This window comes from Rana temporaria, chromosome 6 (assembly GCF_905171775.1).
Source record: "Rana temporaria chromosome 6, aRanTem1.1, whole genome shotgun sequence".
NCBI lineage: Eukaryota > Metazoa > Chordata > Amphibia > Anura > Ranidae > Rana > Rana temporaria.
In genome coordinates, this window is record NC_053494.1 from 46,150,336 (window position 1) to 46,169,090 (window position 18,755).

At 44.6% G+C, this 18,755-nt stretch overlaps 1 protein-coding gene across 1 annotated transcript in view; it reads left to right on the forward strand.

The window, feature by feature from the left end:
* LOC120943451 (conserved oligomeric Golgi complex subunit 7-like) overlaps positions 1 to 17,996 on the forward strand; it is a 31,805-nt gene extending 13,809 nt beyond the window's left edge. The window contains exons 5-8 of the mRNA XM_040356756.1: positions 4,590 to 4,758; positions 11,301 to 11,383; positions 12,330 to 12,452; positions 17,754 to 17,996. Coding sequence (XP_040212690.1) covers positions 4,590 to 4,758; positions 11,301 to 11,383; positions 12,330 to 12,452; positions 17,754 to 17,981 — 603 coding nt within the window. The 3' untranslated portion in view covers positions 17,982 to 17,996. The remainder of the gene's footprint in view (positions 1 to 4,589; positions 4,759 to 11,300; positions 11,384 to 12,329; positions 12,453 to 17,753) is intronic.
* Positions 17,997 to 18,755: the final 759 nt, after the last annotated feature.

The following is an 18,755-nucleotide window of genomic DNA, read 5'->3' on the forward strand; positions in this document are numbered from 1 at the left end:
TGTGACATGTCCCAGAAGGCTGTGGGCAGGAAGGGAGGTAGGAGAACTTCCACTTTGATCACGTATGCAATCCGAGTGGAAGTGGGGGTGGGTACCTGTTAAAACTAGGTACCCCCCCCCCCCCAATATGTTCCAAATATGGGGGGGGGCAGTAGGAAGAGCAGAACTTCCCCTTGTGGGTGAAGTTCTGCTTTAAAGCAGGCCAAAACTACTCTTTTAAATGTTGTATCATACTTGCCTGGCAGCAGCTCCTTTTAGCTGCTGGTTCCTGATTAAGGCAGGTCTTATGGGTACTGTCAAAGGGTGACGTTCAGGAAGGGTCAGCCAATCAGTGATTTCAAACACAGATCCCTCCTGTTGTCAGGGTCCACATGTCTTGTTGCTCCAGATGTGATTGGGAACCCAAAGCTGTTAATGGGTTGGTCTGAGATGGCAATCATTCTAGAGAATGAGTTTGTTTATACTAGGTTAAAGCGGGGGCTCACCCAAAAAATGTTTTTTTTAAATTGCATCTAGCAGAGCCAGCATACTAAGGACATTACATTTCGGCATGTCATTTTTTTTTTTCTCTGTACATACCTTTATATCCTGATGTTGTCCAGGGCTTCCGAGTTCCGATGACTGCGGGACTGGGTGTTCCTATCCTTCCGTTCGATGATTGGCGGCTTGTGAAACAGGTGACCTGTCGCACAACGCGCGTCACCAGATGTCGGGAAATAGCCGAGCTGCAAGTCGGCACTATACGGCGCCTGCGCAGTCAGCTCTACACGGCGGGCGCAGGCGCCATATAGTGCCGACTCGCAGCTCGTCTATTTCCAGAAATCTGGTGACGCGCGTTGTGCGTCAGGTCACCTGTTTCACAAGCCGTCAATCATCGAACAAAAGGATAGGAACGCCCAGTCCCGCAGTCATCGGAACCCTGAGGCAGGGATAGGAACGCCCAGTCCCGGAGTCATCAGAACGCGGAAGCCCTGGACCAAATCAGAATATAAAGGCAAGTACAGAGAAAAAAAAAATGACATGCCGAAATGTAATGTCCTTACTATGCTGGCTCTAATGTAAAAAATTCGTTTTTAGGGTGAACCTCCACTTTAAGCTTATACAGTAACAAGGCTGAGGTCACAGAGCCAGTCCAGTCTTGGAAAAGATTGCGACCATGTTGTTGGGATCCGCCCACATGCCTGGACTGGCTCCCGGCTCAGCCTCTCAGTTGACCTGTCTGCTCCCTCCCCTTCTACAGCCCAGCGCTCCGTAAATGGGGCCAGCGTAAGCGCGTGTCATTCAAATGATGTTGAGGGGGGCGTGTTTTATTTCAATTAGGTTGACCCCGCGGATTTTACGTTTTATCACGAACGGAAAAAATCCCACTGCGCATGCTCGAAATTCGTCATTGCTTTCATTTTCAAATTCGTCATTACTTTCAATGATGTCCAGCCCTATTCGCGAACGACTTACGCAAACGACGTAAAAAATTCAAAATTCGAAGCGGGAACGACGTCCATACTTAACATTGGCTGCGCCTCCTAATAGCAGGAGCAGCGTTACGCCGAAAAATCCTTATGCAAACTACGTAAAAAACTACCGCCGGGCGCACGTACGTTCGTGAATCGACGTAACTAGGTAATTTGCATATTCTATGCCGAAAACAGCGGAAGCGCCACCTAGCGGCCAGCGTGAGAATGCACCCTAAGATACGACGTCATAATAGAATTACGCCAGTCGGATCTTAGACTAATGTCGACGTATCTTGCTTTTTGAATACAGAAAGTAGATACGCCGGCGCAGCTTTGAATTTACGTGGCGTATCTATGGATACGCCGGCGTAATTCTTTGCTGAATCTAGCCCATTGTGTTCCTCCAAACCATTCTTGAATTCATTAGAGCTGGACACCTTTTTTCCATTGCTTTGTGGTCCAGTTTTGATGCTCACATGCCCATTGTGTCAGCATGGTTACCCTGACCGGTCTACAGCTACGCAGCCCCATACGCAACAACTGTGATACACTGGGGGGGTTATTTACGAAAGGCAAATCCACTTTGCACTACAAGTGCACTTGGAAATGCAGTGGCTGTAAGTCCTGAGGGGTGGATCTGAAACGAGGGGAAGCTCTGCTGATTTTATCATCCAATCATGTGCAAGCTAAAATGCTGTTTTTTTTTTTTCCTTGCATGTCTCTACAGCGACTGCACTTCCAAGTGCACTTTGCACTTGTAGTGCAAAGTGAATTTGCCTTTAGTAAATAACCCCCAATCTGTGTTCTGACACCTTTCTATGGTAACCAATATTAACCTTTTTAGCAATCTGTGCTACAGTAGCTCTTCTATTAGATCAGACTATACAGGGAAGCCCAGAGCTGCAGCTTTTTAGTTTTTCTAACCCAGTTGTCTAGTGATTACAATTTGGCCCTTGCTAAAGTTGCTCAAATCCCTACACTTGCCCATTGCTTTCAGCACATCAACTTCAGGGACAACATGTTCACTTGCTGCCCAATATAACCCACCTACTTTTAGATACCATTGTAACGAGATAAGCAATGTTATTCACTTTACCTGTCAGTGGTCATAATTTTATGGCTGATCGGTGTATGTTCAGAAAGCATCAGATGATTTACTTAGCTTTCCCTGGCACTGCCCCAATCTAAAAGCCAACAGAGTTCTCCTCAACAAAGCTCCTGTGACATATAACGCCTTGAAAAAGTATTCATACCCCTTGAAATTGTCACATTTTGGCATGTTACAGCCAACAATGTAAATGTATTTTATTGGGATTTTATGTGATGGACCAACACAAAGTGGCACATCATTGTGAAGTGAAAGGAAAATGGTTTTAATTTTTTTTTTTTTACAAAAATTTTAAGTGTGGCGTGCATTTGTATTCAGCGCCCGAGTATAGGGGCGCGCAAGTCGCGTCCCTAAAGAGCTGATGCGTGTGCCTGACAGCCACGATGTCCGCCGGGCACCCGCGATCGCTCCTAGCAGAGCGAGAACGGGGATTTGTGTGTGAAAACACACAAATCCACATTCTGAGGCTGATCTGTTGTTTCTAGTATATAGGAACTACGATCGGCCTCCTCCCCAAGTCATATATATTGGCCTAAACTGATGAAGAAATGTATTATTTATATTTTTGGGATATTTATTATAGCAAAATGTAAAAAAAAATATATATGTGTGTGTGTGTGTGTGTGTGTGTGTGTGTGTGTGTGTGTATGTATGTATGTAAACGTGTGGAGAATCAGTTTTGTTCAGCCCAGTGGCTGAATGAAAAAAACCTGAGCCATTTATAGTCAACTTCAGAAGTAAGGATGAGCTCCGGCGTGTTGGCACACTCCATGTGCAGAGCCCGCCAGGAAGTCGGCACCGCGCTGCGCTAGTCACAGGCAGGGAGACATTTCCCGATCTCTGCAGCTGAGTATCGGGATAATGTCTCCCTGCCTGTGATTAGCGCAGTGCGGTGCCGACTTCCTGGCGGGCTCTGCACATGGAGTGTGCGAACACGCCGGAGCTCATCCTTATTCAGAAGCAGCAACCTCAATAATCCTCTAATGGCCTTACACATAATCCGAAAATCGGACGAAAAATACCGCTTTCAACGCCATTGTACCATAATCAGATCGTTGGTAAAAAGCTTTCTAGAGCCGATCATGACAATTCATCCGTTTTTTTTTTTTTTTTTTTTTTTATTATTATTTGATCGGACAAGCACGGAAATTTTCCTCGTACGATACCAGATTGTACGTTTTTTGTAGTCAGTATAGTTGTCGTCCGAAAATACAATACAAATTCATTACCACACATGACATCACTTCTGATTATTTTTTTTTTTTTTCCTGTCGTACGAGAATTTTTGTGACTTTAGTAACCTATTCAATTTCTACTTGCGACTATTAAGCGAAAATAGTCGGACGGTCTGTCATCTGATTTTCGGATTGTGTGTACAGGCAGGCCATTACAGTATAACTGAACCTACAGTGGGGATCGAAAGTTTGGGCACCCCAGGTAAAAAATTGTATTAATGTGCATAACGAAGCCAAGGAAAGATGGAAAAATCTCCAAAAGGCATCAAATTACAGATTAGACATTTCCATCATTTACACTTTCAAAATTACAGAAAACTAAAAATGGCATTTGTAAGTTTGTACATTTTAAAAGCCAATATATAAAAAAAAAAAAAAAAAGCCAATATAAAGGAATATTAGTGGTAAAAAAAAGTCCTTGTGGATTTAATTAACCTTCTTTTTTTTTTTTTTTTGGTTATTTCTCCTTTAAGGGGGCGTGTCCTATGCCTACATACATTTGTTAGTAGGTGTCCCCCCTCATTCCCATCTCCAAATGTTGGGAGGTATGCTAAAAGTCTCAGTGATTGGTTCTCAGAGCAGGACAGTCCAACTTCCAACCTGGTGTATAGAGAGTTATGAAGAGATGTTATAAAAGATGAATTTTAGGCATTTTTAGCTCTTATTTCTAATGTCTGGATGACTTCATAACTGTGCTAAGGTTTTTATATTTCTTGGCACTTTTGTTTTGATGAACATGACAAACTAAGGCTTGGCTTCAGCTGATCAGTACAATGCTTGTCTCTCTTACAGAACGTTACAGTTATCTCTGAAAAGCTGACCAGTATGCAGGTGAGCCTGGCAATGCTGGTGGATACTCCCGATTATTCCGAGAAATGTGTGTACCTGGAGGCATTGAAGAATCGTCTGGAAGCTATGTGCAGTCCTCAGATAGTTGCAGCGTTTAACGGCCAGTCTGTGGGTAAGAAATACAGCTTTATAGCCAGAATCAGGGTTTCTTGACCAATATTTCTATTTAAATAAAAAGCATTTTCCAACCTTCTAAATAGCATTCAGTGTTTTTAAAGACAAGCTGATTTAGCTGGCATAACCCCAACCTGGTATCTTAAAATACTAGCTGCCTGACTGTCTCTGGCTTCAATACTTTGAGTCCATGAAATAGAAAAATCATACAGATATAAAAGCTGAGGTGGAGTCCTAACTTTTGATGTGCAAAGTTGTATCAGATTAAGCATTAACCACTTAAGCCCCGGACCAAAATGCAGCCAAAAGACCAGGCCAGGTTTTGCGATTCGGGACTGCGTCGCTTTAACAGACAATTGCGCGGCCGTGCTACGTGGCTCCCAAACAGAATTGACGTCCTTTTTTTCCCACAAATAGAGCTTTCTTTTGGTGGTATTTGATCACCTCTGCGGTTTTTTTTTTTGCACTATAAACAAAAATAGAGCGACCAGTTTTGAAAAAAATGCAATATTTTTTACTTTTTTCTATAATAAATATCCCCCAAAAATATATACATTTTTTTTTTCCTCAGTTTAGGCCAATACCTATTCTTCTACATATTTTTGGTAAAAGAAATCGCAATAAGTGTTTATCGGTTGGTTTGCACAAAATGTATAGTGTTTACAAAATAGTGGATAGTTTTATTGCATTTTTGTTAATTTTTTTTTTTTTACTACTAATGGCGGCGATCAGCGATTTTTTTCGTGACTGCGACATTATGGCGGACACTTTGGACAATTGTGACACATTTTTGGGACCATTGTCATTTTCACAGCAAAAAAATGCATTTAAATTGCAATTTTTATTGTGAAAATGACAGTTGCAGTTTGGGAGTTAACCACAGGGGGCGCTGATGGGGTTAGGGTTCACCTAGTGTGTGTTTACAACTGTAGGGGGGTGTGGCTGTAGGTCTGACGTCATCGATTGTGTCTCCCTATAAAAGGGATGACTCGATCGATGCAGCCGCCACAGTGAAGCACGGGGAAGCCGTGTTTACATACGGCTCTGCCCGTTCTTCAGCTCCGGGGAGCGATTGCGAGGGGGTGGCTAGAAACGAATAGCCACGCCCTCGTCCCGGATCGCTCCCCGACGATTTCCGACCGCCGCATGTATCCCGGGGGGGTCCCGATCGGACCCCCGACCCACGTCTAGGCAGGGACGTACATGTACGCCCATCTGCCTGTACGTGCCATTCTGTGGACGTATATGTACATGCGGCGGTCGTTAAGTGGTTAAAGCCAAACCGCCGTAGAGGAACCTCATTGGCCCATTTGTTTGTGATTCACAAAATACTGAAGTGTCAATTCCTATTTCAGTCTTTGAGGCCTTGATACCAAAGCCTTCTATTGGACTCTTGATTCGATGTGGCCTACGATCACTGGGGGATTTTTTCCAAGGTGGTCACCTCAAATCTACAGAACAATTAATAAAAGAGTTCATATTACCAGTGTCTGCCCATTTCGCGTGTACTGAATTTCCTGAGAAGTTGCCCTGTACCCAAGGTCCATATTCATCCCAAAGCATGGCATTTTTATAACAGTGACAGATCTACCGTTTAAGGCATAACAGTTTCTACGGCCTTCTACAGGCCAAAACATTGTTCATTAAATCCTCCTCCATGCAGAATTGGTAGGCAGATTTAAAACTAAGTTCCTCCCTATGCAATGGTTAGTAGGTTTTTGTCATATTCAGAAATCTACTCGTTGCTTCAATTGCTGGGAACTAGCTTTCAAAATTACAAGCAGATGGTATCTTACCCCTCACAGGACTGCAAAATTCTCCCCTTCCAATTCCCCATTATGTTGGTGTGATTGTGGGCAATTTGGTAACCTTCTGCACCTGCTATGGGCATGCCCCAATCTTACAAGCTTCTGGTGTAAAATCTTCTGTGTGATAGCGAAGCGGAGGTGACAGGAATTCTTGCCGCTCCTAATCCAGCCTTGGCAATCTTAAGTTTAGGAATCGATAGATTTCCCCCCATTTATAGATCGGGAGTCTCACATATTTTATTGGCAGCATGCATCATCATAGCAAGGCACTGGAAAGGTAACTTGGCCCCAAACTAGTCACAGGTGGTAGCTTTGGTACAGCAGAACTACACTCTTGAGGCTGGGTTCACACCTATGCGAATTGGATGCGGTGTTTTCTCTGCATTCAATTCACATGACAGGAGAATGTGACTGGCTCTCTATGGAGCTGGTTTACATATCTCCGCAGCAGGTTCGGTGTGTTTTGCAGGAAAAACGTGTGCCTTTTTTTTGGTCAGTTTCATGTCCGAATTCAGCCCAAAACTCTGGCTGAAATCAGACCTGAACTGGTGAACCAGGACGCACCAGACCCCTGCTGTGTGACGGATCCGTCTTAGGTGTGAACCCAGCCTGAAAGGCTGCTCTCACTACACTCCACTACTTTTGTTAAAGGGGTTGTAAAGGTTTGTCTTTTATTTTCTAAATTGGTTCCTTTAACCACTTAAGACCCGGACCTTTAGGCAGCTAAAGGACCCGGCCAGTTTTTGTGATTCGGCACTGCGTCGCTTTAACTGACAATTGCGTGGTCGTGCCACGTGGCTCCCAAACAAAATTGGCGTCCTTTTTTCCCCACAAATAGAGCTTTCTTTTGGTGGTATTTGATCACCTCTGCGGTTTTTATTTTTTGCGCTATAAACAAAAATAGAGCAAAAATTTTGAAAAAAATTCTATATTTTTTACTTTTTTCTATAATATCCCCCAAAAATATATAAAACATTATTTTTTTTCCTCAGTTTAGGCCGATATGTATTCTTCTACCTATTTTTGGTAAAAATCGAAATAAGCGTTTATCGATTGTTTTTTTTTTTTTTTACTACTAATGGCGGCGATCAGCGATTTTTTTCCGTGACTGCGACATTATGGCGGACACTTTCGGACAATTTTGACACATTTTTGGGACCATTGTCATTTTCACAGCAAAACATGCATTAAAAATGCATTGTTTACTGTGAAAATGACAATTGCAGTTTGGGAGTTAACCACAAGGGGGCGCTGAATGGGTTATCTGTGACCTCATGTGTGTTTCTAACTGTAGGGAGGTGTGGCTGTAGGTGTGACGTCATCGATTGTGTTTCCCTATAAAAGGGAACACACGATCGATGACGGCGCAACAGTGAAGAACGGGGAAGCTGTGTTTACACACGGCTCTCCCCGTTCTTCAGCTCCGGGGACCGATCGCGGGACTCCAGCGGCAATTGGGTCCGCGAGTCCTGCGGCCACGGAGCTTCGGACCGGGTCGCGTGCACGTGCCCGTGGCGCGCGTCATGTATATGTACGTGGATGTGCCCAGCCGTGCCATTCTGCAGACGTATATCGGCGTGAAGGGGTCCTTAAGTGGTTAAGCTAGTGCATTGTTCGTTCACTTACCTTTTCCTTCGATTTCCCTTCTAAATGTTTTTTCTCTTTGTTTGAATTCCTCACTTCCTTTTTCTCCTCAGTAAGCTTTCCACCATCATCCGAGCGGTGGAAGGTCATTTAGAACACCTTACTAAGGAGGAACAGGAAGTGAGAAATTCAGACAAAGAAAACAAAGAAATTATACAGGATGTAATTGTTGCCTACAATACCCTAATTTGCACTGTGCTGGTATAATTTGTAAATTTTGATTATACATTGTTCTTTATCACTGTGGAAGAGGCTTTTTTCCCTTTTGTTGTACTTCGCTGTCATCTGGCATTTTTTTCTTCTTTTGTACTGTGAAATATTTTCAATAAAAATTTAAAGAGGTAAAAAAAAGAGAGCAGCGCATCGTCCATTCAAAAAGTATTTTAAAGGTCTTTTTTCGCCTCTTTATTCCCCAGTAAAGCAGAACAGCAGAGTTTTTTCCCCCCACAGGTGTATATTCAACACTAGGGCAACTTTGGGAATTCAGCCATGCAGCTAGCTCTGTACACAGACTTTGCCACCTGTACAGGAACTTCCTGTTTTTTAATACCACCTATGGCTTTCCAAGCAGGTGATGACCTGAGACTAGACTCTAAGGCCCCTTTCACACTGAGGAGTTTTTCAGGCGGTTTAGCGCTACAAATAGCGCCTAAATACCGCCTGAAAAACTCATGCACGGCATTCTCAATGTGAAAGCCCGAGGGCTTTCACACTGAGGCGATGCGCTGCCGGGACCGCTCCAAACGTTCTACCAGCAGCATCTTTGGAGTGGTGAGAGGAGCAGTGTTTTTACCGCTCCTTCCCATTGAAAGTAATGGGAAACCTCGGCAATACCGCCCGCAATGCGCCTCTGCGCCCTTTTTCGGCCATTAGCAGGGGTTAATACCGCACCGCTAGCGGCCGAATACTGCCGCAATTCAGACAGTATAGCGCCGCTATTTTTAGCGGCGCTATACCACCACCGCACGTCCTGCCCCAGTGTGAAAGGGGCCTAAAGCCTTTAAAGCATAAAGATCCCATACCCGCACCACAAACCCTTTGCCCCCACCAACTAATTACTCTGTTAGTTTTTTGGGCCGGAGTTGGGCTTTAACAATTTTACTGTGCATTGGGGCTGTGCCGGCACTACACGGGTCAACTGCTTGTTTTGTCCAGGGGTAAAAGAAAGCTGTATACTCATCTGATTCTCCACTCCACCGGTAAACCGTGCCCCCCCAAGATCCAGTGGTTGACTGGTTTTGACATCCTCATGTGTAGAGCAGGTCTGTGGGTGTGATGACGTCAGGAATTGATGACCACACAAGATTGATGGTGGACCGCAGGGGAGGAGCCACAGGGACTGGTCTTGTGCGGGGGAGGATTGGAGAATTAGGTAAATAAATCTCCATTTTCCAATCCTCTAGACCAGGGGTCTCCAAACTTTCTAAACAAATGGCCAGTTTACTGTCCTTCAAACTTTAAGGGGGCCGGACTGTGGCCAGTGGAAGTAGAAAATGTCCTGGTGTCAGTGGGAGTAAACAATGGCCCATCATTGGTATTAGGGGGTGTAATCGTGCCCCATCATTGGCATCAATCTGAGGAGTAGTGCCCCATTATAAATGTCAGTGGGAGTAATAGTGCCCCATCATTGGTATCAATGTGAGGAATAGTGCCCTATTGTTGGTGTCAATGGGATGAATAGTGCCACATCATCGGTGTCAAGGTCAGTGTCTGAACTGGCGGCCTTATCATACAAGGAACCCTTTCTGGGTTTGCATAGGGATGAGTTGTTGTTTCTTTCGCCACAACCAGGACATTGAAGAACCAAAAAGAACATTTCCTTTCATCATTTACTGTAAATGTGAGTTGCGTTATTATCTCACAGCCACTACTTCCTTCAGGAAAACTCTCATTCCTTTCTTTTCTTCATCCTGGATGGACGTTGTAGGCAGCAGCTTCTCTTTCTATCATTTCTAGGTCGCTCAGACAGGCCTTCATCTAAGCTCGGGGTCTCGGGGATCTGGTCAGGGCACCACTAGATCTGCCAGTGCTTCTTCCGGCTTTTTTCCACCAAGCAACTTTTTTAAAGATTTGCAAGGCTGCCAGCTGGTCTTCTGTTCACACATTTACTAAATTCTCCCCGGGGGATATTTCGGGCTCTTATAACATCAGTTTTCAGTGTAAGCGCCTTTACACAGCTCTTGGAACTGCACACAATCCCTAGTTTTAAATTTTCTTATAAGCGATTATTTTCTGTGTTGCCCATCTCTTGGTCGGACTGCTTTTGGACATCCTAAAGGTTAAAGACTTTCTGTATTCTTCGAAGTATGAGAAGGAAAGAAAATTCTTATCTTGTAGTCTGTTGAAGGACACAGATCCCACCCTCTGTGTTTCTGATCATGCACTCGGTTCTCCTTTCAATATAAAATTGAGACATGCTGTAGAAGAGGTTATCCTGGACTGGCCTACAGCTTTATTATTTGCCAGTGTCCAATCCTTCCATAGGCAGTATAACTCAAAGGTTGAAGGCTAATGCCCTGTACACACGATCGGTTCGTCTGATGAAAATGGACCGATGGACCGTTTTCATCGGACGAACCGATTGTGTGTGGGCCCATAAGTTTTTTTTTCCCATCGGTGAAAAAAAAATAGAACCTGTTTTAAAATGTTCTTATGGTTAAAAAACCGATGGAAAAAAATTATCGTCTGTGGGGAAATCCATCGGTCAAAAATCGACACATGCTCAGAATCAAGTCGACGCATTCTCGGAAGCATTGAACTTAATTTTTCTCAGCATGTCGTAGTGTTTTACGTCACCGTGTTGGACACGATCAGATTTTTAACCGATCCGTTTTCATCAGACGAACCGATCGTGTGTACAGGGCATTACAGTGTCTCTCAATGAACTCCAAAAGTTCATAGTACAAAAGTACAAAGAGTACAAAATCTTTTTGTTTTTCTTCTTTTTAATACTTTAAGAGCTGCAGAAAATGGCCGAGACACTATGGCAGTTTTATAATATTTATGCATTTTTTTTTTTTTTTCCTGTGTGAAGTTGTTATATGTGGCTGTTAATGATGTTTGCAATTTTTCTTAACCCTTCTCACAGACCAGGCCAAGATGTTTGTGAAGGTATTCAGTGAGATTGACAGGATGCCACAATTGCTGGCCTACTACTATAAATGCCACAAGGTATGTACACTTTGTGCTCTCCTCTAATGTGTAGAAATAAAAATGATGTTTATGTTGTGGAAATCTTCCCTTTGCTGTGTCTCCAGCCTTCAATAAAAAAAAACACTAAGGCCCCTTTGACACGGGGCAGATCAGTAATGATCCACCCCGTGAACCTCCGCTTGCTCAGCGGGGATCGCTCCGTTGATCCCCGCTGAGCCGGCGGATGACAGGGCGGTTCCCGCACACTGTGCAGGGACCGCCCTGTCTTTTCTCCACTCTCCCCTATGGGGGAATCGGATGAACACGGACCGTATGTCCGTGTTCACCCGATCCGATCCGCCAGATGGATGGAAAAGTAGGTTTTTCCTCCGTCACACTTTGGCGGATCGGAGTGGGTCGGATGTTAGCGGGCGGCTCCATAGAGGAGCACGAAGCCCCTGTTCAGGTCCGCAAAAAAAAACTGGCAGGCGGACCTGAACCCATGTGAAAGAGCCCTAACACCTAATGGGCCCAGTCTGTGTGGGAGGTGTGCAGCGTCCTATAATACTTTAGGACCGTACATACTGTAACACATGGGAACCCAGTGACGTCCTCTCCCTCTCTGCCAGCTTTTAGATGTTTGCTTTAAATGTGACCCCTTCACTGCCAACACAGTGGGTGGGGATCATTAAAACAAATTCACTCTGTTGCAAGTCCAAAATGTTTGTTTATCTGCAGGGCCACTGTTAGAAATCATGGGTCCCAGTACAGTCTACACCCCGCCCTCATTTATTGGGTATTTGACAATAGTAAAAACAAGGTACTTACAATAAGAAGTATCAAAAGGGCATAACGAGCAGCGAGCTCGAAAGCCGCAACTTGAGACCCCCGATATCATGAAAGTTGACCACCTTTGTGTTAGAGGTTTGAATATGAGTTTACCTAAGCATGACTCTAAACCTTCTTCCCTTTTTTTTATCATTAGGTACAACTGGTGTCTGCGTGGCAAGAGTTGTGTCAGAGTGAGATGACCTTGGATCGACAGCTGATGGATTTCTATGATACCTTGATAAGTGCATGGCACACACAGCTACAGTGGGTCTCCCAGGTATGCCCAGTACACATCACTTGCCTTTACTGAGGAATATATAACTATTACTATCAGAGAATGTGCAGTGTCTTTAACCACTAGAGAGCCGCGCTATAGACGAAAGACGTCCACAGCGCGGCTCTCAACTGCCGGGTGGACGTCCCTGGATGTCCTTTTATGTGCATTCCCCGCGCGCGCCGCTGGGGGCGCGCAGCGGGGAAACACTGTGCCCGTGGCATACCTAAGATGCCGATGCGCGTGCCTGGCGGCCACGATGTCCGCCAGGTACCCGCGATCGGCGGTGACAGCAGGGACGTGGAGCTCTGGGTGTAAAGGAGACCAATGCTGTGTCACATAGGGACACAGCATCGGTCACCTCCCCCAGTCAGTCCCCCTCCACACACAGTTAGAACACACCCAGGGAATACATTTAACCCCTTCCTCACCCCCTAGTGTTAACTCCTTTCCTTGCCAGCCACATTTATACAGTAATTAGTGCATTTTTATAGCACTGATCTCTGTATAAATGTGAATGGTCCCAAAATTGTGTCAAAAGTGGATATGTCGGCCGCAATATCGCAGGCCTGACAAAAAAAATTGCAGATCGCCGCCATTACTAGTAAAAAATAAATCATAAATCTATCCCCTATTTTGTAGGCGCTATAACTTTTGCGCAAACCAATCAATATACGCTTATTGCGATTTTTTTTTTTTTTTTTTAACAAAAATATGTAGAAGAATATGTATCGGCCTAAACCGAGGAAAAGAATATATATAAAAAAAAAAATGGGATATTATTATAACAAAAAGTAAAAAAATATTGTGTTTTTTTTTTCCAAATTTTCTGTCTTTTTTTGTTTATAGCGCAAAAAATAAAAATCACAAAGATGATCAAATACCACCAAAAGAAAGCTCTATTTGTGGGAAAAAAATGATAAAAAATATAATTTGGGTACAGTGTTGTATGACCGCGCAATTGTCATTCAAAATGCGTCAGCGCTGAAAGCTGAAAATTGGTCTGGGCAGGAAGGGGGTTTAACCCCAGTGCTGATGAAGAGGGTCAGGGAATGTTAACCTTTAGACAGTAACACTCTTTCTGTTTACTGCATCGTTCTTTCATATTTTACCTTTTCTCTTTTTAGGAGGTTAGGTCTAGAAGATTGCAGTCTGTGGAAAATCCGACCGTTTGTACGCTCCATTTTCTGCGGACAAATGTTGGATGACAGACTTTAAGATTTCTCGCGGACAACGGTCTGTTGTTGGATTTTTCTGCACAGGAAAAAAGTCCAAAGTACAAACACGCATGCTCGAAAGCAATGCTCACCAAACATAACATTAGCAGAAGGTGCCTGAAGGGTGCCGCTAAAGAGCTGAAAAATGACGTAGTACATCACTGTGTTCGTGTTTGTTGGCCGACAGTTGTGTGCCGTTTGTATGCAAGACAATTTTTTGGCCAACGCCCTTCGAACAAAGGCCGAGGCTTTGTCTGTGGAAAATCCCATTGTGTGTACGAGGCTTTAGGGAGATATACATCTCTTTTGCCCTTCACACTTCAGCTTCTAGAGCCATAAATGTATTACAGGTGGCTTCCTTTACCTTGAATGCTGGATGTATTCTACATCTATTGGCTGAGAGACGGAGAGCTCATTCTGAGTTGCTCATGATAGTCATGTGGCAGAATGCAGGCAGTTGAATATACCGATTATGAGAAAGTGGACCTGTCGTTGCTTGCAAAGTGAAAGCAATATGTAGTCTTTTCCTTCAGAAGTAACCAATGATAAAGCTGGTATGAGGTACAGGCTATGTGGGATTATGTTCACCTTTTTATAAAAAAAATAATAATAAATGCACATGTTTTTGCAGGTAAAAAAATTGGCATTTATTTTTTTTCTACACTGGAGCCTGTAAAGCATTGCGCCCGCAATCAGCAGATCATGGGTGCAATGCCAGGACTGCAGACCCTCAGTACACTGTCTGACCATACCTCGAATGCAGGCAGAAAGTTACTTAACCACTTAACACCCGCCCGCCGTCAAATGACGGCGGGCGGAATACTCTATTGTTCTGACAGGACGTCATATGACGTCCTGTCATTTAAAGCCGCTAGGGGGCGCGCGGCCGGCGGCGCGTGCACCCGTCGCGTTACTGGGAACACAATGCGCGTGCCCAATGGCCGCCGGGCACCCGCGATTGCCCAGTAACTGAGCAGGACCGTGGATCTCTGTGTGTAAACACAGAGCTCCATGTCCTGTCAGGGAGAGAGGAGACCGATGCTGTGTCCCTTGTACATTTATAGCACTGTTCACTGTATAAATGTGAATGGTCCCAAAAATGTGTCCGATGTGTCCGCTATAATGTCGCAGTCCCGAAAAAAATTGCAGATCGCCGCCATTCCTAGTAAAAAAAAAAAGAAAAGAAAAAAATCATAATTATGTCCCCTATTTTGTAGGCAATATAACTTTTGCGCAAACCTATCACTACACTATATAATGGGATATTTATTATAGCAAAAAGTAAAAAATCTTTTTTTTTTTTAAATATACTCTCTTTTTTTGTTTTATAGCCCAAAAAAAAAAAAAACGCAGAGGCGATCAAATACCACCAAAAGAAAGCTCTATTTGTGGGAAAAAAAGGACATCAATTTTGTTTGGGAGCCACGTCGCACGTCCGCGCAATTGTCAGTTAAAGCGACGCAGTGCCGGAAGCTAAAATTTCGTCTGGGCAGGAAGGGGGTGTATGTGTACAGTAAGCAAGTGGTTAAAGAGAAGGTCCGCCCACCCTTGCAACAATTAAAAGTCAGCAACTACAAATTCTGCTGCTGCTGACTTTTAATAATAGGACACTTACCTGTCCTGGAGTCCATCAGCTGTCGGGTGCTGCCGCCGCTATTGCGGGTAAGAAAACCTGGCAGTGTAGCATTATGGCTTCACGCTGGGTCCCTACTGCGCATGTGCGAGACACCACTGCGCTCTCCTACTGGCCCGGCGGCGGGATAAGGAGGAGGGAACCAAGCTGCTGATGAAATGCGCTATGGCCCAGACTCCCAGAAGTGGGGACAGGATAACTGTCAAAGGCAGGTATCTGCCCCACCCCCCCGGAAAATGGGTGCCAAATGTGGCACTGGAAGGTGCAACCCTGCTTTAATTGCAGCGCCCCCACAGTTCATTGAAAACCACAAGTAGTTGTAGTTTATACATTCACAGAACTGCATTTTTTATTATTATCTCTACCAATCTTTTTTTTTTTTTTTTAAAACAAGAACAATGCTTCAATGACTTTCGGAGTCAAATTTACTAAAGGATCTGGTTCATTTTGTTCCTTAGAAACCTTCTTTTTCATAGAAGATCCTCTCCAATTAGATTCCACTTGCTCCACAACACATTTAGGTAAACATGTGGAATCCAAATGATGTACCTTTTTAATGATAATCTGTTAGGTAGATTCACAAAGAGTTAGGCCGGCTTATCAGTAGATAAGCCGACCTAACTCTGAATCTACGCCGGCGTTTGTTTAAGTGTATTCTCTAACAGAGATACACTTAAACATATCTAAGATAGGACGGCTTGCGCCCTATCTTAGGTTGCAATGTTTTGGCTGACCGCTAGGTGGCGCTTCCATTGCGGCCGGCGTAGATTATGTAAATTAGCTTTTACGACGATTCCCGAACGAACGCGAGCCCGCCGCAGTCGATTCCGTAAGGCCTTAGGCGGCCTAAAGTTATTCCACCTATGAGGTGGAATAACCATGTTAAAGTATGGCCGCCGTTCCCGCCGCGAGGTTTGAATTTTTTACGTCGTTTGCGTAAGTCGTCCGCGAATCGGGAGTTACGTCGTTTATGTCCGCATCTAAATCAATAGGCCCGTACGGTCTACTTAGCCGCAATGCGCACTGGGAAATGTAGTCGCCCGGCGCATGCGCAGTGTCAAAAAACGTGAGGTCAAGCCTCATTTCCATACAACACGCCCCCCTCCAAGTCATTTGAATTAGGCGCCCTTACGCCCGCTCGTTTTAGGCTACACCGCCGTAGATTAGCAGGTAAGTAGATTGTGAATCACTACTAGCCTAACTAATTTACGGCGGTGTAGCCTAAAAAGGCTAGGCTAGGCCGCCCTAAATTTAGGCCAATGTGTGTGAATTTACCCAAGTGTCTCTACTATTATGTATTATGACTATCCTTCCTTATCCAAGCTTCTAACTCTCCCTTTCTGAAACCTCATTCAGTGGAACCCTAGGGTTCTTCCAGAGGTTGCTAGAGGGGTTCCTTGAGCAATGAGCAGCTTCTGTAACAACTGACCATGATCTTTTTAGCTATCTGTAAAGGGGGGATATTTTTCCCACTGACCACAGATGTATAGCTGGATTCAGAGACGTTTACGCCGGCGTATCAGTAGATACGCCGTCGTAACTCTGAATCTACGCCGGCGTAAATTTAATCGTATTCTGGAAACCAGATACGCTTAAATTAGGCTAAGATATGAGCGGCGTAAGTCTCCTACGCCGTCGTATCTTAGGGTGCATATTTACGCTGGCCGCTAGGTGGTCGTTAGTTAGTCGAACAAATAGCTGGCCTAGCCAATGTTAAGTATGGCCGTCGTTCCCACGTCGAAAATTTGAAAATTTTACGTCGTTTGCGTAAGTCGTCCGTGAATGGGGCTGGACGTAATTTACGTTCACGTCGAAACCAATACGTCCTTGCGTACTTTGGAGCAATGCACACTGGGATATGTACACGGACGTTAAAAACGTCAATCACGTCGGGTCACGAGTCATTTACATAAAACACACCCCCCTGTTACTCATTTGAATTAGGCGCGCTTAGGCCGGCCCATTTACGCTACGCCGCCGTAACTTAGGAGGCAAGTGCTTTGTGAATACAGCACTTGCCTCTCTGACTTACGGCGGCGTAGCGTATATGCGATACGCTACGCCGCCTCAAAATTAAGCCAGTGTATCTGAATCTAGGTAGTAATGTGCATTCTTCCAGTGACCATCACACCAATGTGTTGTGAGCTGTAGATATAGTAATTATTAGTAGGGGTTTCCTGAGGCTAGAAAATTATTTCAAGGGTTCCTCCATGTTATAAAAAGTTGAGAAAAGCTGGTCTAATGGTCCTTTCCATATGCAACAGTCTTCAAGGATACTGCAGAACGTAATTAACAAATATCCCTTAATCAGTTTGAGAGAAACTTGCCTAAAATTTGCACAGTTTGTGCCATTTTGTACAATCATAACCACAACATATAACAATGTTTGTCTTGCTGTCATTCAAGTGTTGTGTGTATCATCTATCACATCAGATGATTTTATTGTTGTCACAGGTATTTAAGAAACCTCATGAGGTTGTGACGGTTCTGTTGATCCAGACCCTGGCTGCCATGGTACCGTCTATTCCTGTGTGTCTCAGTACAGCCATGGAGCGTGCCAACCCAGAGCACAAGCTCAGCAATTTGTTAGAATTGTATGAGGCCACGGGTCACTTTGCTAAAGCTCTGGAGGTGGCCATGCTGCCTAACATAGGTAAGTTCTCCTTCCTACCTGACTGGTAGATACTGTTTCACTCCTGTTATGTTCCTTTCAATCACCATTTGTGAAAGCAAAGCTGTAGGTAATCTCCGTACCATAGCTCACGTAGGACTATGGACTCCTCTGCGTTGATTTACCCAGTGCTGACACATGGGTGAGTCTTTTTTTCTTCGGCTTCCAGCATTTAAAGCGGAGTTCCACCCAAAAATGGATCTTCCGCTTTTCGGAACCCTCCGGTGACACATTTGGCACCTTTCAGGGGGAGGGGGGTGCAGATACCTGTCTAAGACAGGTATTTGCACCCACTTCCGGGCATAAACTCCCATGGGAGTCTATGCCACGTCACCTCCGTCCCCCCCCCAGGCGTCTCCTGGGAAACACACTGTTCCCAGGAGAGTGCGGGGACCAGTGACTGCGCGCCACGCTTACTCGCGCATGCACAGCAGGGAACCGGGCAGTGAAGCCGCAAGGCTTCACTTCCTGATTCCCTCACCGAGCATGGCGGTGGCAGCATCCAAGGACCGAGCGATTGCTCAGCCTTGTCTGCCGACATCGCAGACGCATTTGACAGGTAAGTGTCCTTTTTTAAAATCCAGCAACTGCAGTATTTGTAGCTGCTGGCTTTTAAAATAAAAATTCGGGTGGACCTCCGCTTTGAAGAAGAAATGGGGGAGTGAAGGAAAGGTAAAAATATGCTGCAAGGGATGAGTTTGGAAGCAAAGCCATTGCTTTGCCCTAAATTGCCCCTTCACATCTCTTGTTGCTTAAGCGGGCCATACATAGATCAGAATTCAACT